Source organism: Triticum urartu, chromosome 5 (assembly GCF_003073215.2).
Source record: "Triticum urartu cultivar G1812 chromosome 5, Tu2.1, whole genome shotgun sequence".
NCBI classification, from domain to species: domain Eukaryota; kingdom Viridiplantae; phylum Streptophyta; class Magnoliopsida; order Poales; family Poaceae; genus Triticum; species Triticum urartu.
This window is the reverse complement of record NC_053026.1, coordinates 524,383,636-524,400,062: the sequence shown is the minus strand read 5'-3', so window position 1 is coordinate 524,400,062 and position 16,427 is coordinate 524,383,636. Positions and strand designations below refer to the sequence as shown.

The window sequence follows — 16,427 nt, the reverse complement described above, 5'->3', positions numbered from 1 at the left end:
CCGAGGCCCCGCCGCCACCATCCTTGGCACGCCGGGCTTGCCCGGCGGCTGCCTCAGACGGCGGTGAGGAAGGGAAGCGGAAGAGGGGCGGCTAGGGAGGAGGAGGAGGGAGGAGGAGGGGCGGCTACGGTTTGCGGCACCTGCCTCCGTGGTCCGACATTCGTGAATGATGCGTGCCTCCGAGCATTTTGTCCTTTGTAAGGCCAAGGTTCCATGCCAGTGCTTTCTACATTTAGCAGGATCTATATATAGCCTACAGCTAGTCATAGGCTTACAGCTCAGTGATTAAGATTTTGGCTGAACAATCAATGGATTCGCCAGCTCTTCTCTGCTACACCACGGCCCTGATCATTATATTCCTGCCATCGAGTGCCTCCGACGATCGCCTTGTCTCCGGTAAGCCGCTATCCCCTGGCACAACCATCGTCTCTGACGGTGGCATGTTCGCCTTGGGCTTCTTCAACCCCTCCAACTCCACTCCAGCCAAGCTGTACCTGGGCATATGGTACAACAACATATCTGAGCTCACAGTTGCTTGGGTTGCCAACCGTGAAACTCCAATATCTAATAACACCTCCTCTGCACCGATTCTCTCCCTCGCCAACACCTCCAATCTCATTATCTCCGAAGGTAATAGTGACGGCCACTGGCGGAGGAGCCCAGTGGGCAAGGTGTGGCAGCCGCCACACCTTGATTTGGCACCAACTTTTTATATATATAAGCATATACTTTTCTTTTTAGAAATGCAAACATATACTACTCATTAGTTTTAGACCACGCTAGATTGATTCATCCAAACAAAGCTAGATGAAACACATAAGTTAGATCAAAAGCACACAAACTGGCAGCTTGATTGATGTGTTGCCCAGCACATGCCCATCTCACTATGTAGACGTACGCGAACCAGCTCGCTTTCACTGCACATACCCATCTCACTATGTAGACGTATGCAAAATAACTATCTTTTGCATCTCTGAGGCCAAAAATACCTCCCCAACAGATAGTGTAAATGCAAATAATAATAATAATAATAATAATAATAATAATAATAATAATAATAATAATAATAATAATAATAATACATTTCCGTCTCCCGGAGATGCAAACTACAACATCTCACGGTGCAAATTTGCATCTACACCTTTAGAAGATGTAAAAGGAACGGCAATGCGTCAACCGCCCAACCAACTTCATTGCACTTCCGCCAGCCCGCCCGCCGGTGATTTTTGCCCTGAAATGCGTCGCCGTCACCTGTCGGCCCATCCCCGACCCCACCGCCGGCAGCAGCATCGTAGCCGTGGCCGACCCGTCGATTTGAGTCTGCTATGCTGATGACTGCCCGCCTCCGCCGCCGGCGATTTGTGCTCGAAAACGCCGCCGCTGCACCCTGTCCATCCATCCCGAACTCCATCGCGACCCCACGACCTATCCCCACCACTGCATGCGTCTTCTCTAGACATCATTAAAAGATTATGTGCAGTGCAGTTTGAATTGGCTATTATATTTTTGCATCAAATTTTTTTTTTGAGGGGGCATCAATTTTGTCTAGTTGACAGTTTGCCACACCTTAATTTTTTTTCATCCTCCGCCTCTGGTGACGGCCGTGTCCTTTGGACAACGGCCAACATAACCACTACAATTGGCTCGTCTACCTCAACGGCGGTGCTTTTGAACAGCGGCAACCTCGTCGTCCGGTCGGCAAACGGTACCACGTGGTGGCAGAGTTTTGACCACCCCACGGATATGCATCTCCCGGGGATGGAGATACAGATCAAATACAGCTTGCGCAACACTGGCGATCGTTTGGTATCCTGGAAGGGCCCCGGCGACCCTTCGCCAGGGCGCTTTTCCTTCGGTGGCAACCCACACACATCCCTCCAAGTATTCCTGAGGGACGGGGAGAGCTTGGTTGTGAAACTATGGAGATGTAGATTAGAATTGGCTCCCCTGGAACGACGGCCTTTGAGTTCATTATATACTCAGCCATCTAGGGCCGCGGCGGTGCCGGATATATACAGAAGTTGTTACAGAGGATATACATAAACCTAGATACTAACAACCTTCTTATCCTAACAACATACGGTTTAACACCCCCCTCAATCTGAACTTCCTACAAGAAGATTCAGATTCTACCGATTTGAAACAAATGAAGTCTCGGCTAGCGGCTTTGTGAAAATATCAACCACTTGTTTCTTGGAGGATATGCACCGAACATCAAGTGCCTTGGCAGCAACGCGTTCTCGAACAAAATGAAAGTCCACTTCTATATGCTTTGTCCTGGCATGAAACACCGGATTTGCAGATAGATATGTGGCTCCGAGATTGTCACACCACAAACAGGAGGGCGTGGCAAAAAAACACCAAGCTCACCAAGGACTGATTGTATCCAGATTAATTCCGGCGTTCCATTGGCAAGGGCCTTGTACTCAGACTCCATGCTTCACCGAGAGACCATAGCTTTCTTCCTTGAACTCCAAGATACAAGGTTGGGACCAAGGAAAACAGCAAAACCTCCTGTAGATCGACGATCATCACAACACCCTGCCCAATCTGCATCTGAGAAACAACTCAGTAGCATCGAAGGAGACTTCATGATAGAAAGTCCCATGGTACGTGTACTTCAAGTATCTCAAGATCCTCTTAGCAGCCGATAAATGCGTAGTTGTTGGTGCATGAAGGAACTGAAAAACATGATTTACTGGAAATGAGATGCCCGGCCTCGTGAGTATCAGGTACTGAAGAGCTCCAACCAAACTACGGTATTTTGTGTTGTCTTCTAGAGAGAGAGGTGTTCCGCTGCCTTTGTCTAGTTTCTCACTTGAAGATTACACATGGACGCCAAGAAAATAGTGCAACGGGCCAAGATCTTTAAGAGCGAAAGAAGCCTAAATATCAGCAAGCATCTTGGTGGTTGCCATCCACATAAACGAGCATGAAGATAGTAACACCAGCACGATTGAAGACAAAAAGTGAGTGTCAGCCTTTGACACTGAAAAACCAAGTTGCTGCAGCCGAGAACTCAACCAAGAATACCACGCTTGAGGGGCCTGTTTGAGACCATTAATAGCCTTGTGGAATTTTCATAGGTGTTGAGGAGCGGAGGGATCAACAAAACCAGGGCTGCCGTATGTATACTTCCTCTTGAAGAATGCAATGAAGGAATGCATTTTGAACATCCATCTGACGCAAACACCAACAATGTGAGATTGCAATGGATAGAACCAGTCGAACGGTGACAGGTTTGACAACCGGGCTGAATGTATCATCATAGTCCAAACCATAGCCATGTTTTAACCCCTTGGCGACAAGACGTGCCTTGCGAAGATCCACAAAGCCATCGGGTTTATGCTTGAGCTTGAAAACCCATTTGCAATCAATGACATTAGCACGAGATGGAGGAGGAACAAAAGTCCAGGTACCATTCTGATGTAGAGCGTCAAGCTCAAGTTGCATGGCGCGATGCCACTCCTGAGATGTCACCGCCTCACAGTGATCAGTAGGCTCCCAGGTCGCCAAGAACGCATGGCGAGACGGGTCATATGTGACCGTACCATCCTTGCGCTGCAGAAGAGTACGAGTGTTGTTGCGGGTGCGCATCACCATTGCATGAGCTGGAGCAGCGGATCCAGATGCCAAAGACGATCCAGGAGGGGCGCATGCAGCCATACGTGTAGGAAAATCCACCTGGGATCCCGCGTCGTGAGCTGGTGTAGGGGCGGCCGACAGATCTGTCTCGGATCCCGAGCTACAGGTGGGATCAGTAGGCGACCCCACAGCAGACTCTCGCCCTGCAGAGGGCACCTGGACCGGCCCATCCGTGAGATGGTCAGCCTAGAGGCGGGTCCCGCCAGGTCGGGGGACGAGCGTGCATGGGAGGCAGGCGATGCTGGCGAGGAGGTGTGCCTCCCATCCGCAGACGCCACGCGGCCCACTGGAGACTGGGCTCGCCCCGGTCGTTATTTCCTGTCGCGCGGGAGGGCGCGTCACTGTCGCCTGATAACGCGTGATCCGAGGAAGGATCTGCTCCGGATCCAGCACCCGGATCCTGCTGGGATCCCGTAGTTGGGATTTTCTGTGGCGATGATGATCCTGCATCCAGGTTAGTTCGCGAAATAGACGTGCCATAACTTAGGTGGTCATGCGGAAATAGGAGAATGGCATTTTTAGCAATGCGAGTTGAAACAGGGGTAGTTTGGGCAGTGGCAAACGGAAACATATTCTTGTCAAAGATTACATCACGTGAAATGTAAACACAGGCCGTGGGCAAGTGAAGACACTTGTAGCCCTTGTAGCGAATACTATAGCCGACAAACACACATTGTTGAGACCGAAAAGCAAGTTTTTGATTGTTGTATGACCTTAAGTTGGGCCAACAGGCATAACCAAATGTGCGGAGAGAGTTGTAGTCGGGTTTAGTATTGAATATTTTTTCCATAGGGCTCATGTTGCCTATGACAAGGCTAGGGAGGCTAATGAGATAACATGCAGAAATATACGCCTCATCCCAGAACCGCAAAGGCATAGACGCATGTGATAAGAGGGAAAGACCCATGTCAACAATGTGACGATGTTTCCGTTGGGGGGAACCATTTTGCTGGTGTGTGTGTGTGTTGGAAAGATATGTGATGTGTAATGCCAAGTTGGCGAAAAAAGTATTGTTAAGTTTCTCGTATTCTCCACCCTAGTCAGATTGAACGCATATGAGTTTGCGAGACAGTAAATGTTTAACATGGGCATGAAAATCACGAAAAACATGAAACACATCACATTTTCTTTTAAGGAGATAGATCCACACAAACTTACTATAATCATCAATAAACGATACATAGTACTGGAACCGACCAGAAGAAGTCTTGGCAGGTCCCCACACATCCGAAAAACAAGTTCTAACGGGAACGAGGAAACACTTGAAGATCTAGGAAAAGGTAACTGATGTGCTTTGGCTTGTTGACAAGCATTACACACATGCATCATAGACCTCCTAGAATAAGGCAATTTATTGGACACCAAAACATGTTGAACGACTTGTGTGGATTGGTGGCCGAGCCTAGCATGCCAATCTTCGACAGAGAGGCGAACCGAAGATAGGGCACCAAAAGGTGAAGGCCGAATAGGGTAAAGTCCATTCTCACATCTTCTTTGAAGAAGGACCCTCTTGGTGATCAAATCCTTCATAAGAAAATGGGTTGGATAATATTTTAGATAAGCATGATTATCAATGGAAAGGCGATTAACAGAGAGAAGATTTTTATCTGCATCGGGGACATGTAAGATGTTGCGAAGTTTAAGGTTGGCAGAAGGGGTAGGAAGGATTGCATGACTATGACGAGCTATGTGCAAACCTGAGCCGTCGGCGGTGTGGATGCGGTCCCTCCCCGGATACTTCTACCTTATAGTGAGGCGATCCAGATCTGATGTGATGTGGTCGGACGCCCCCGTGTCAGTGAACCAGGTCGGGTCACCGAGGATGGACGGCGGGGAAGTAGCCGCGAGGCTGGCCATCTTGGAGTGTTGGGGTTGAAAAGTATGATTGTAGTGCTGACCACATTCCCCGGCATAATGCCCAGGGCCACGGTAGAGTTGGCATTGGACGCGAGTGTCAGCACCACCCCCATAGTCGCCACGGTCACCACCACAGCGGTTACCGATGTAGTCACCCTGCTGGCGATTGCCACCGCAGTCACCATGATTACCACTGCGGTTGTTGTTGCTGTAGTCGCCGCGGTCACCTTGATTGTCGTGGCCCTTGCTACGGTAGTTGCCATGGTTGCCACCGCGGTTGTTGTTGTTGCCGTTCTTGTCGCGGGCGACGTAGTTGACAGAAGAGCCACCAACATGAAGATGAAGGCGAGCAGCATGGTACTCGCGGCGACACTCGAAGGAGAGAGCATGAGAGTAGAGCTCCCCCCAGGGTCATCTCATCAATCCAGGTCGTAACAGCGGTAATGAGAGGCTTATAGTCGTTTTCAAGACCGATGATGACGGTGGTGATGATGTCATCATCCCGCATGGGACGCCCAGCAGCCGCTAGCTGGTCGGTGTAGGAGCGGATCTTGGCGAATTATTCCACCATGGATAGGTTGGCCTTGCGGAAGTTGGCCATGTCAAGCTTGATCTACACAACACTAGCACGACAATGGGCAGAATATATCTCCTCAAGATGCGCCTAGATGGCGCGAGAGGTGTCAAAGAGAATAACCTGCTGGAGAACATCATCAGTGAGGGAGGCGAGCAGGAAGATAAGAACAATTTGGTCCTGACGGTACCAGATAGCATACTCGGGATTGAGCGCACGTTCCCCCTTGTCATCGGGTGGAAGGAGCCAAGGGGGAGCGGGAGAAGTGCCATCGACGTAGCCGGTGACATTGGCGATGCGGAGAGGAGGGAGAATCGTGGTTTCCACAGAAGGTAGTTGGAAGTGGTGAGTTTGGCCGTGATGAGACTGGTAGAGGGAGAAGTAACGGAAGAAGTGGACGTCGCCGAGAGGGAAGCCGGCAGAGCGAAGGAGGTCATGGCCGAGGAAGTCATGGTGCGAGCGGAAGGAGAACTCATCGAGCAGTTATGCGAGGGGGCCTGATACCATGTGAAACTAGGGAGATGTAGATTAGATTGGCTCCCCTGGAACGGCGGCCTTTGAGTTCATTATATACTCAGCCATCTAGGGCTCCGACGGTGCCGGATATACACAAAAATTGTTACAGAGGATATACATAACCCTAGATACTAACAACCTTCTTATCCTAACAACATACGGTTTAACATTGGTGACCAGTAGCAACCCATGGACGAGGAACCAAGTGTTTAGCTTTAGCAAACAACAGCTAGTAGGGGCAATAAACGTTAGTGATCTTATCATGTACATGACCATCATCGACAACAGTGATGAGATCTATGTCACATATAGCCTCTCTGATGGCGCCCAACCCACAAGGATAGTGTTGACCTATTCTGGTCAGTATCGGATTGAGATCTGGAGCAGCAGGTCGTGGATCTGGGTTGTCATTTCGATCTGGTCTGTTGAATGCAATTGCTATGGATACTGTGGCCCGTATGGCTACCGTGACGAGACAGTGGTGCCGATCCCAGCTTGCAAGTGCCTAGATGGCTTCGAGCCAGCAAACAAGTTGGAGTGGACCAATGGCAGGTTCTTGGCGGGGTGCCGGCGGAAGGAGCTGCTGCACAGGTGCAGCAGTCGCTACTTGGCCGTGTTGGGGATGAGGTCACCAAATAAATTTGCGCTCATTGGAGGCGGCAGAAGTACATCTGAGGAGTGTCTGGCGGAGTGCAACCGTAACCGCTCCTGTGTGGGGTATGTGCATTGCAATGTCAGTAGCAGCATATCCGGAGGAGCTGCGACAATGTGCTTGCTGTGGGCTGGGGATTTCATTGACACGGGAAAATTACTCGAGAACGGTGGGGAGACGCTCTATCTTCGACTTGCGGGTATAGATGCAGCAGGTGGCAAAAAACTTTCATTTTGTCTCTTTCTACTACTAGTTTTTCCATTTTTACTGCTGTTTTTGTCTTTTCTAATAAACTTCTAGTTGTATCAATTATTATCCTTTTCTTTTATGGTATATGTATGTATGACACAAGTAAAAGACCAAAAGGCAATGCAGTTAGGATTATGTTGCCAGTTCTAAGCAGTAGTTTTCTCGTACTTGTATGCATCTCTCTTGCATGGTTAAAATGCAAAGGTACGTTTAGTTGAATCTACTTAAACTTGTTTTACTTGACGTCCTTATGAGAAAGCCAGTTTTAACTACATGAAATTGGAATTCGTCGTCGACTACCACAATATGCCCTCAGGTTCAAGTATCCTCTAAGCCACTTGAATAGTGAACTAGAGCAAATAATATTTCAAGGTTGTTTTTTTTGTGTGTGGCTTAGCCATCACATGGGATCAATGTAACAGTAATTGGCAACCTACTAACAACTCCAAGATTTTCCACACGTCGATCATAGTGATTGTTGCTTCCCATTCTCAAGCAATTTTGCTTTAGAAATACTTTTTGTCAATGCATGGAGTTCGAAAAAATAGAGTGAGGTTAGGTCACGGTGCTATGGAATAATGGGTTGTATGTGTGCGCACACATAAAGGTTTGTTTTCTTCTCGAGGGGGTCCTAAGTGTGTTTTTTCAAACATTTGGACCTCATTTTCTAGGTCAAGTGATAGAGATACTTTATGTTCTATGATTTTAACATGGCGGTAACTTACCTCATGGGTAATTTATGTGAGTTCATAAAGGGTATAACAACAATAAAAAAATTCAAGGTGTCACATATAACTTTTTGTTTCTTATGTCTGCGGTATCACTACAAGAAATATGTCAACTAGTGATCTTTTGTCAGTGACCCTGAAAGAATTGGTCATAGATCTACGACCATTTGAGATCAATTGGTCAAAAGTTGTTCGGGGGGCTCCAAACCCTCAACTATATCTACCATTTTGGTCAGAAAGGTCGTAATTTCCTTACACGAAATGGTCATAAAGCAGACTTCACTGGTCTGCTGCCTTATTTCTAGCTGATCACGACCAATATATATGGTCATTACCTTGTAAATTGTGGTGGATTGCTATGACTAGGCGCCACCTAATCAGTTTTGCCTATGTGTCATGTCCATGTGTCAATGTTTGCCCTAGGTTGTGAGGCAACCTATATTTCTGTCATTCCCCAAATTCCCCAAAAAATCTCATAAATTCTTTGGGTCATATCTTCGTCAAATATGTAAAAATCCTTCCTTGCCTAGTTCGAAAATAATTCAACAATATTCATTTTCCTATTCTGTTCACAACAATACTTTGTGAAGGAAGTGCTATTTATATATTCTTGATTGCCCTCAAATTTTTTGGACACTCTTTCCTATTCAAATCATTGCCTCGTAACAAAATTCAGCTCCATTTTCCTAGTAAATCTTCCTCGGCAAATTTCCAAAGTCTTTTTCCACCTAGAAGCATTGTGAATGAAGTACCATTTTTATATATCCAAATGACATGAAATTTATACAGTTCCTTCATATGCCCAAATTATCACCCTCCTCCAAATTGCAGCTCAGTCAAATCATCTATGTGAGCCCAGGTTCAATTTATATTTTATTGTCAGATTGGCACATTGCAAAGCAAGTGTTATCCAAATCCCTCCTATTACCCTCAAACTTTTTGGGCACTCTTCCATATCCAAATAATTGCCATATGAAAATATTCAGCTCCATTTTCCTGGTAAATCTTTCTCAGGAAATTTACAAAGTTTCTATCTCGAGAGAAGCTTTGTGAAGTAAGTACTAGCTAGGCTTCCCCAAATGATCTGAAAATTTACTAGGGCATGACCATACCTGTGTTACTTACCTACATGAAATTTGAGCTCATTTCATTTATCCAATTTCTCTCGCTAATTTTCCCAAGTTTCTGTCCAGGGAATAGCATTGTGAAGGAAGTACCACTTTAGCATGTCCAAATGGTATCAATTTTCTACAGTGCTTTCCTATGCCCAAATAACCACCCCCACCAAATTTCATCTCAATTCATTCATTATTTTGAGCTCAGCTTCAATATTCATATTTCTGTCCAGTGTGGTACTTTGCCAAGCAAGTACCACCTAGGATCCTCCTTTTGAGCTAAATTTTTTTGAAGACAGTCTTCTTAGTAGATGATCATCCTCAGCCAAAACTCACGCCCATTGGCCACGTGCATTTCCCGTATCGCTAATCAAACACTTGGCCGCTAATTCATGATTGAGCATAGTTCGGCCAGGAGATGGCTGAGCTGGAGGTACTGTCATTGTTTATATTTTCAGTGTTCTTGATCTGATCCGGTGCGCTAGGCGTTCCTGGAAACTGTTGGAGATCACTGATCTCATACTATCTCTGTAACTTAATAGTGTAAGACGGGTTTCTTTGACACCGAGGGAGTATTGTCTTTGTACTTGTATATCCATCAGCTGTTACTGTGCCTTTGTGGCGCAGTCTGAATCTCTGTAGACCGATCATATCTGAAGCATGAGCCAAGCACAACATGTCTATAGTTTCAGAACGGAAAACCAATCATGCTATAAGTATTAAGCAACTCCATTGCAGTGTAATTTGTTCAGAATGGAGATGATAACTTTGGTTGGTTCGCATCATACCTTATAGCCATATATATATAAAGCTTCCATTTAACGTCCAAAGAATGCATACCTGATTTGAGTTAGACTCTAGTCTTGACTATTTTATGTAGGTGACAACTGACAAGTTGAGTTTCAGTCTAGCTCATCTGAAGTTTCTCTATATGCAGGAGGGCGAGCTGGAGGAGCTTGAGAAGGGCGTGGAGCCTGCGTGGGAGCGCTTGGTCCACCTGCTCGAGCGCATCGTCCACAGGATGAACGTCATTGACCACATCAAGGCCGTCAAGGACTCGCCCGACCTCCGTGCCGCCGTCAAGGATGTCCATGTAGTCTCTTCTTCTGTCACGCCGCCTGTGATCTGGATGAACGAAGCCGTTGATTGGTTAGCGCATCATCAGATGATGATGCTGTCTCTGTATTTCTTCTTACTCCATGAATTAATCCTGATGAATGCTGCTTGTTTTGCACAGGCTAACAAGGACACTGACGAGGTCTACGCACAGATGACTCTGCAACCAGTAAACTCTGTAAGTACTATCGAAAACGGAGCTTGGTGAAGATATTCAGAACATGCCGAACTGTATTTTCTCTACAGTGTTGACTGAAAGTGTAAAACTGTCACAACCGAATAGTGAAACTCAGCGCACTCCAAGTCTGCAACCGCCTAAACCGACGCTCTCTATGGTCTGCCATTATTTTACTCGGACGGATCTAGATTCCAGTACAGTCCACCCTGCTGCTCTTGTTGTCACACCACGCGCTCTTATCCTGGCGTACTACTAGCTAGAGAGCACTGTCGCTCCTCTTCTTGCATGCAACATAATCTGAAATTCATTCAGTTCCACTGTGCGTAAACACTATAGTGTACAACTATCAACTTGTTTCACTATTCAGTTTGTCACCCATTCAGCTTACTTACTGGGGCATCTTTCTTGTAAGAGTTTACTTGATAATACAATATGTTAGAAGAAACTACCATGTCTCTGGAGTGGATCATCAATCACTCTTTAGACACTTGCAACTCAGTTTCTTTCATATATGTTCTGTTGCCTTTCTTTAGGTTGAGCTACTGCCCTGTTAATTGCTTTAACAAACATTATCATTTGCCAGTTTGATCTGTGTTGGGAACTATGACCAGTAAGTTTTGTTTGCCAATTAGCTTTCTGTGTGCATGCTCTTAATCCCCATAGCACTAAGATAGGACCTTACTGAGCCTCACATTACTAATTTATGTATCAAACATTATTATTTCTGTCCTCAACAAGTCGCGGCGCTATGTTCTCTTTTTTGTTCAGTTAGCTCTGTCAAATATAATCAACCTGCCTATGTTCCATTTTGCTATTTGTACTTAGGTAGAAAAAGCTAAAATTTGTACATGTGACTAACTCTCCCGTGTAACTGCCTATGTCAAATATAATCATCAAGCTCTTCACACCGTTTGCCCTTGAATAACTCGTGCTTGACTCTGGCTTATGCAAAATCTCAAAATCTCGATTAATTTGTTTGTTGTGTTTGTTTGTGTGCATGTTCGAGCGGCTACTGTGTCTCGGAAGTTGCTTAGAGCTGGAGGAGTGGATGCATGCAGAGGTGGATAGAACGACAACTTCAGAGTAGAAGTTTGATAATCTCTAGAGTCAAGAGGTAAAGGTTTATTTTGTGTGTGTTTATACAATTAGGTTCTGGTTCTTACTGTTCTTGTTCTGGTATGTGAGGTGAACAAAAGTCAAAAGTCATGCATTTGACCAGATTTATCTTGTTCTTGTTCTGGTCGATCGTGAGGAGGTTCTTACTGTTCCCTGACTCTGTTCTGTTTTCGTGGTGATATAACCTGGTTATGAGGAAAATGCCTCACCGGAATGTCGATGGAACTGACGGGAGGTGGATCCCTGCTCACCGACGCCAACCTCATCCATATCATCATCGACGCCATTATTAACTAGTACTAGCCTATCTATTCCCTTCCCTCCCTCCATGAAATAGATGTTGTCAGCTGAAGGGATGAGAGTGGCAGTAGGACAGTGTTTTTCTTCATGCGCTGTGGTGGGATTATTGCACTATTTGCTTGCTGCTGTGCCATTGTACCTACAGGTTATTTGTATTGTTGATCCTGACCATGAGCTTGAATGGTCTAGTAGTAGAAGAGCATCAGTTTAATTTGTAGCAGTCATGTCACACATTTTTTTCCTATGGCATGGTACAATTATGATTGGAATGGTAGCCACTTAACATTTTAGAATGTACTGATTATTTGGGTTGATTACTGGTTTGTATCAGGGGTACAAGTTTGTTGCTTTCTATCTAGGTTTATTAGTTTCTATCTAGGTTTACCTGTTGTTGTTTACCGTCAAGTATCTTAGTCTTGATATAACTCTACAGTTTACTTGAATATGCACTTCTTTTCAAAAGTATATGCCAAAGTGTTTGTGTGTGTCTAGTGAGCAAATCTGTAGTAATTACCGAGTACACTATTTGCTTTCTTTTAGTGGCTATTTTCTGCTCAGTTCTCTTTTGACATATAGTTTGTTCTCTTTGATTGTGCAGATAGTATGCTGTGCTGGTGATGTTTTTTCGTTGCTGGGATCATTTGAACATGGATGTCATGTGTTGTGTGATCTGAGCCATATGGCATATTGTAAACATTTTATTGTTGTTTTTATGTATGATGTCATGAAGATGTACGTTTGGAATGCTGCTTTGACAGCAAAATTGTATTCCTGTGTACATCCTGCTTTGACAGCAAAATTATGAAAATTTCTCAACAATATATATGGGTTAAATATATGTTTTCCAATTTTCTATGCTTAAAGTTGTACTGCACATTAAAGGCTACATCCTAACTGAAGATGTTGTTGTGGAATTGTTTATTTTATTTTAAATAACGAAAATAATAATAATCCTGCCACAAGTTATAAAAAACAAAATGAAAAGGCAAACAAAAAAGAAATTTACTAGAAAAAGTAAAGGGCCCAAAAAAGAAAATGGTTGTAAAATTGGGCTTGGCCCATTTAGTTGACCATGAAAAAGACATAAATTTGTTGAATTAGTGGGCTCGGCCCATGTAAAACCTCCAACTGGACCGGGCTGATTCTTATGAATGACCTTTTCATTTGGTCGCAATTTTGCCATGTTAGCTTGCCATGTCGGATCCGACGTGGCCTGGGCAGACAGCGAGTGACCAAAACATAAGGTTATTGGTTCAACGACCTTTTGTTTTGGTCGTAAACGTTTACGACCTTATCCCGAAGAAGGTCGTTAATTTCAGTTTACGACCGCCAACTTTTGACTATCTGTTTTTGGTCAAAAAAGGTCGCAAATAAAAAACAATGACCTTTCAGTGACCAATAGTGATGGTCGCAAGTTGACATATTTCTTGTAGTGTATGCTTATTGGAAGGGAAATGACTACTACATTGTGGGAGCAGGCAAGAACAAAAATTGGATAAAGCACAAGAATATACTCCATCCGTCCGGAAATACTTGTTGAAGAAGTGTGTAAAAATGAATGTATCTAGAACTAAAATGTGTCTAGATACATCCATTTCTCCGACAAGTATTTTTGGACGGAGGGAGTAAGATTGGATGGTCTAAGTACCTCCGAAGAACATGGCGGAGAAGGCCCTCCTCATGATCAACATTTTCGATTCGTAAGACTAGAAGAAATTGTTCTTGCGACCCACAGTTTCTCTGAAGCATGTAAGATTGGACATGGAGGATTTGGCAAAGTTTACAAGGTAGCTTGTTCAATATGTAGTGCATGTTCTTCTTTCTAAATTGGGAGACTGGCTTATTCACATGTAAAACTCTACTCTATGTTCACCTAGGAACTATTAGGTGCTCAAGAAGTCGCAATCAAAAGGCTAAGTAGAGATTCTCAACAAGGAACAACAGAATTCAGGAACGAAGTAGTTCTAATTGCAAAATTGCAACATAGAAACTTGGTTCGACTTCTTGGGTGTTGTGTTGAAGGAGATGAAAAGCTCTTGATATACGAGTATCTTCCTAACAAGAGCTTAGATGATACCCTTTTTGGTACATATTCTAATAACAAGCCATAATTTCCTAAGATAACCCAAAAGTTACAGTTTTCTTATGTTTGTTTCTTTGTAGATGACTCAAGAAAATTGTTGTTGGATTGGGCAACACGGTTCAATATAATCAAAGGGGTTGCAACGGGGCTTCTATATCTTCATGAAGACTCAAGGTTCACCATAATTCATAGGGATCTAAAAGCTGAAAATATTTTGCTAGATGCATATATGAAACCCAAGATAGCAGATTTTGGTATGGCGAGGATCATTAGTGATAACCAGCAAGATGCAAACACCCAACGCGTAGTTGGAACATAGTAAGTATTAATTGCGAAAACTCATATTAGTAAGTTCAATTCTTGTTAGATAAATTGAAACAATTTTAGTGTGATCATGCAGTGGCTACATGGCTCCTGAGTATGCAATGGAAGGTTTCTTCTCTACCAAGTCCGATGTCTATAGCTTTGGCGTGTTACTACTGGAGGTTGTAACTGGTATAAGGAGAAACTGCAATAGTCAAACCATGGGATTCCCTAGCCTCACTGTATATGTGAGTACGCACAAGATTTCTATCAAGTTTCATTTCTAAAAATAGATCAAAGTGTGAAGTAATTTTTTGTTTGAGAGATAAAATTAGTAATGATATGGTGTTCTTTCTTGTTTTAGTCATGGAATATGTGGAACGAAGAGAAGACCGAGGAACTGCTCCCGCACCGCGCGCCTGTGCGTAGACCGAGCTCTCCTAGCAAGACCCCGTCGTCCCCGCCCAGCTCGGCCTCGACATCCATCTCGCCAACTACTAGCATGGTGAACGGTGGCGGGAACAGTCCTCTTGTGCCCCCTCGTGTGGCATGGCGGAAACAAGACATCGCGCGGCACAGCTGCAACTCGATCCAAAGAAACTGGGATGTCTGAGTTCCGTTCTTCCCCAAGATTTGCAGATATACTGCAATTCTATCGCATTCGCAATGATAAAATTATCTAAATTTCTGGGGATGCAGAATTGGTTCTGTTAGGAACTGCCACTCTTTTAGCACCTAATTGTGCATCGCTGAGCTATCTTTTTTTCACTCTTAGGGCATCTCCATTATGAACTCTCAAACCACCCGCACACGATTCGGACCACGCGGCCTATATCGGTCCGCTCGGCGGTCCGGACGCATTTTTCTTGTAAACAATAGATAAACAAGGAGGGTTTGCGGGCGTTCGGACCGCTGTCACGTCCGCTTCTGACTGCCCTAGCCCACCAAATAACCCTCCTACCCCCTTCCTCGCCCACGCGAAACAGTCATCGCCGCTCCAGACCATCAGTGCCGAATTCATGCCCGGCCAGAGCGGATGCGACCTCTCACTGTTGCTGACAGTAAAGTGGTGCGCCATGCCGAGAAATCGCTGCCTCTGCCGCTTCCCAGTGCACGCGACTGCTCGACACCACAGCGGTCCGTCGCCCTACATTTATGATACACGGTTGCCGAGGAACCTACTCTGACGCCACCCGTCCATCTGTCTGCCGCCCACCATTGCCATCCGGCCGCTATATAAACTTCATCCCCAGCTATAGTCGCAGTCATTCTCCTCCGGTCTCTTTCTCCTCTCTGCATAATGCCCACTACAGCCTCCTCGTGCTCCAAAGCCCTTTGGGACAGCCTCTTGTCTGACGAGAAGAAGATGGCTGCAATTGCTGCCGACTGCCAGGACGGCAGACAGACAGAGGTCGATGACGTCCCAACGGAGGACGATGCTGAAGATGAGCCGATGCCACCCTCCACGCTAGTGCATGCCGGCAGCACCATCATCGGCGAGGCCTGTGCCCACTATATGAACATGCCGCGAGAGGCCAAGTTCCACGATGCGCAGGCCGACCAAACCTACTACCTCCAGCTCCTCGACGAGCACCGGCAGGCGGAGGAGCAACTCGCTGCTAGCATGACCATTGCGCTAGACGCGCACGTGGCAGAGCAGGCGGGACTGCTCAACTCCTACCACTCTACTTGTGACATCCGCCGTGACCGCTGGCAGTACCGCCAATATCAGACGGAATTACAGGCCGCCTACAAGGAGACTGATGAAGCGTCAGATGAGTTGTTCGGCAAAAGCGACGAGGAGGACATCGCCGGCTCCGCCAAGGCCGTGCCCCACCGCAACGACCATGAACCCGACAGGTCGAAGGGTGCCGCCGGTACCGAGGAAAGAGTAGTGCATGGTAGGTTGCGGCCCCTCAGCACCTAGGAAGGCCACCGCTCTTCCCCTCCCAATGAAGCCAAGCTTGGCGGGATGAAAATCGACGGCCTATTAGC

At 45.7% G+C, this 16,427-nt stretch overlaps 1 protein-coding gene across 1 annotated transcript; it reads left to right on the top strand.

Annotated features, from left to right (window-relative positions):
• The first annotated feature begins 308 nt into the window (after positions 1 to 308).
• Positions 309 to 15,045, top strand: LOC125507292 (G-type lectin S-receptor-like serine/threonine-protein kinase RKS1). The gene is made up of 13 exons (XM_048671919.1): positions 309 to 630; positions 6,865 to 7,479; positions 7,611 to 7,697; positions 8,165 to 8,169; positions 10,217 to 10,456; positions 10,574 to 10,630; positions 12,645 to 12,647; positions 13,497 to 13,581; positions 13,673 to 13,833; positions 13,924 to 14,131; positions 14,210 to 14,447; positions 14,530 to 14,680; positions 14,797 to 15,045. Exons 1-13 carry the CDS (start codon positions 309 to 311, stop codon positions 15,043 to 15,045), a joined length of 2,421 nt encoding a protein of 806 aa, XP_048527876.1.
• The last annotated feature ends 1,382 nt before the right edge of the window (positions 15,046 to 16,427 follow it).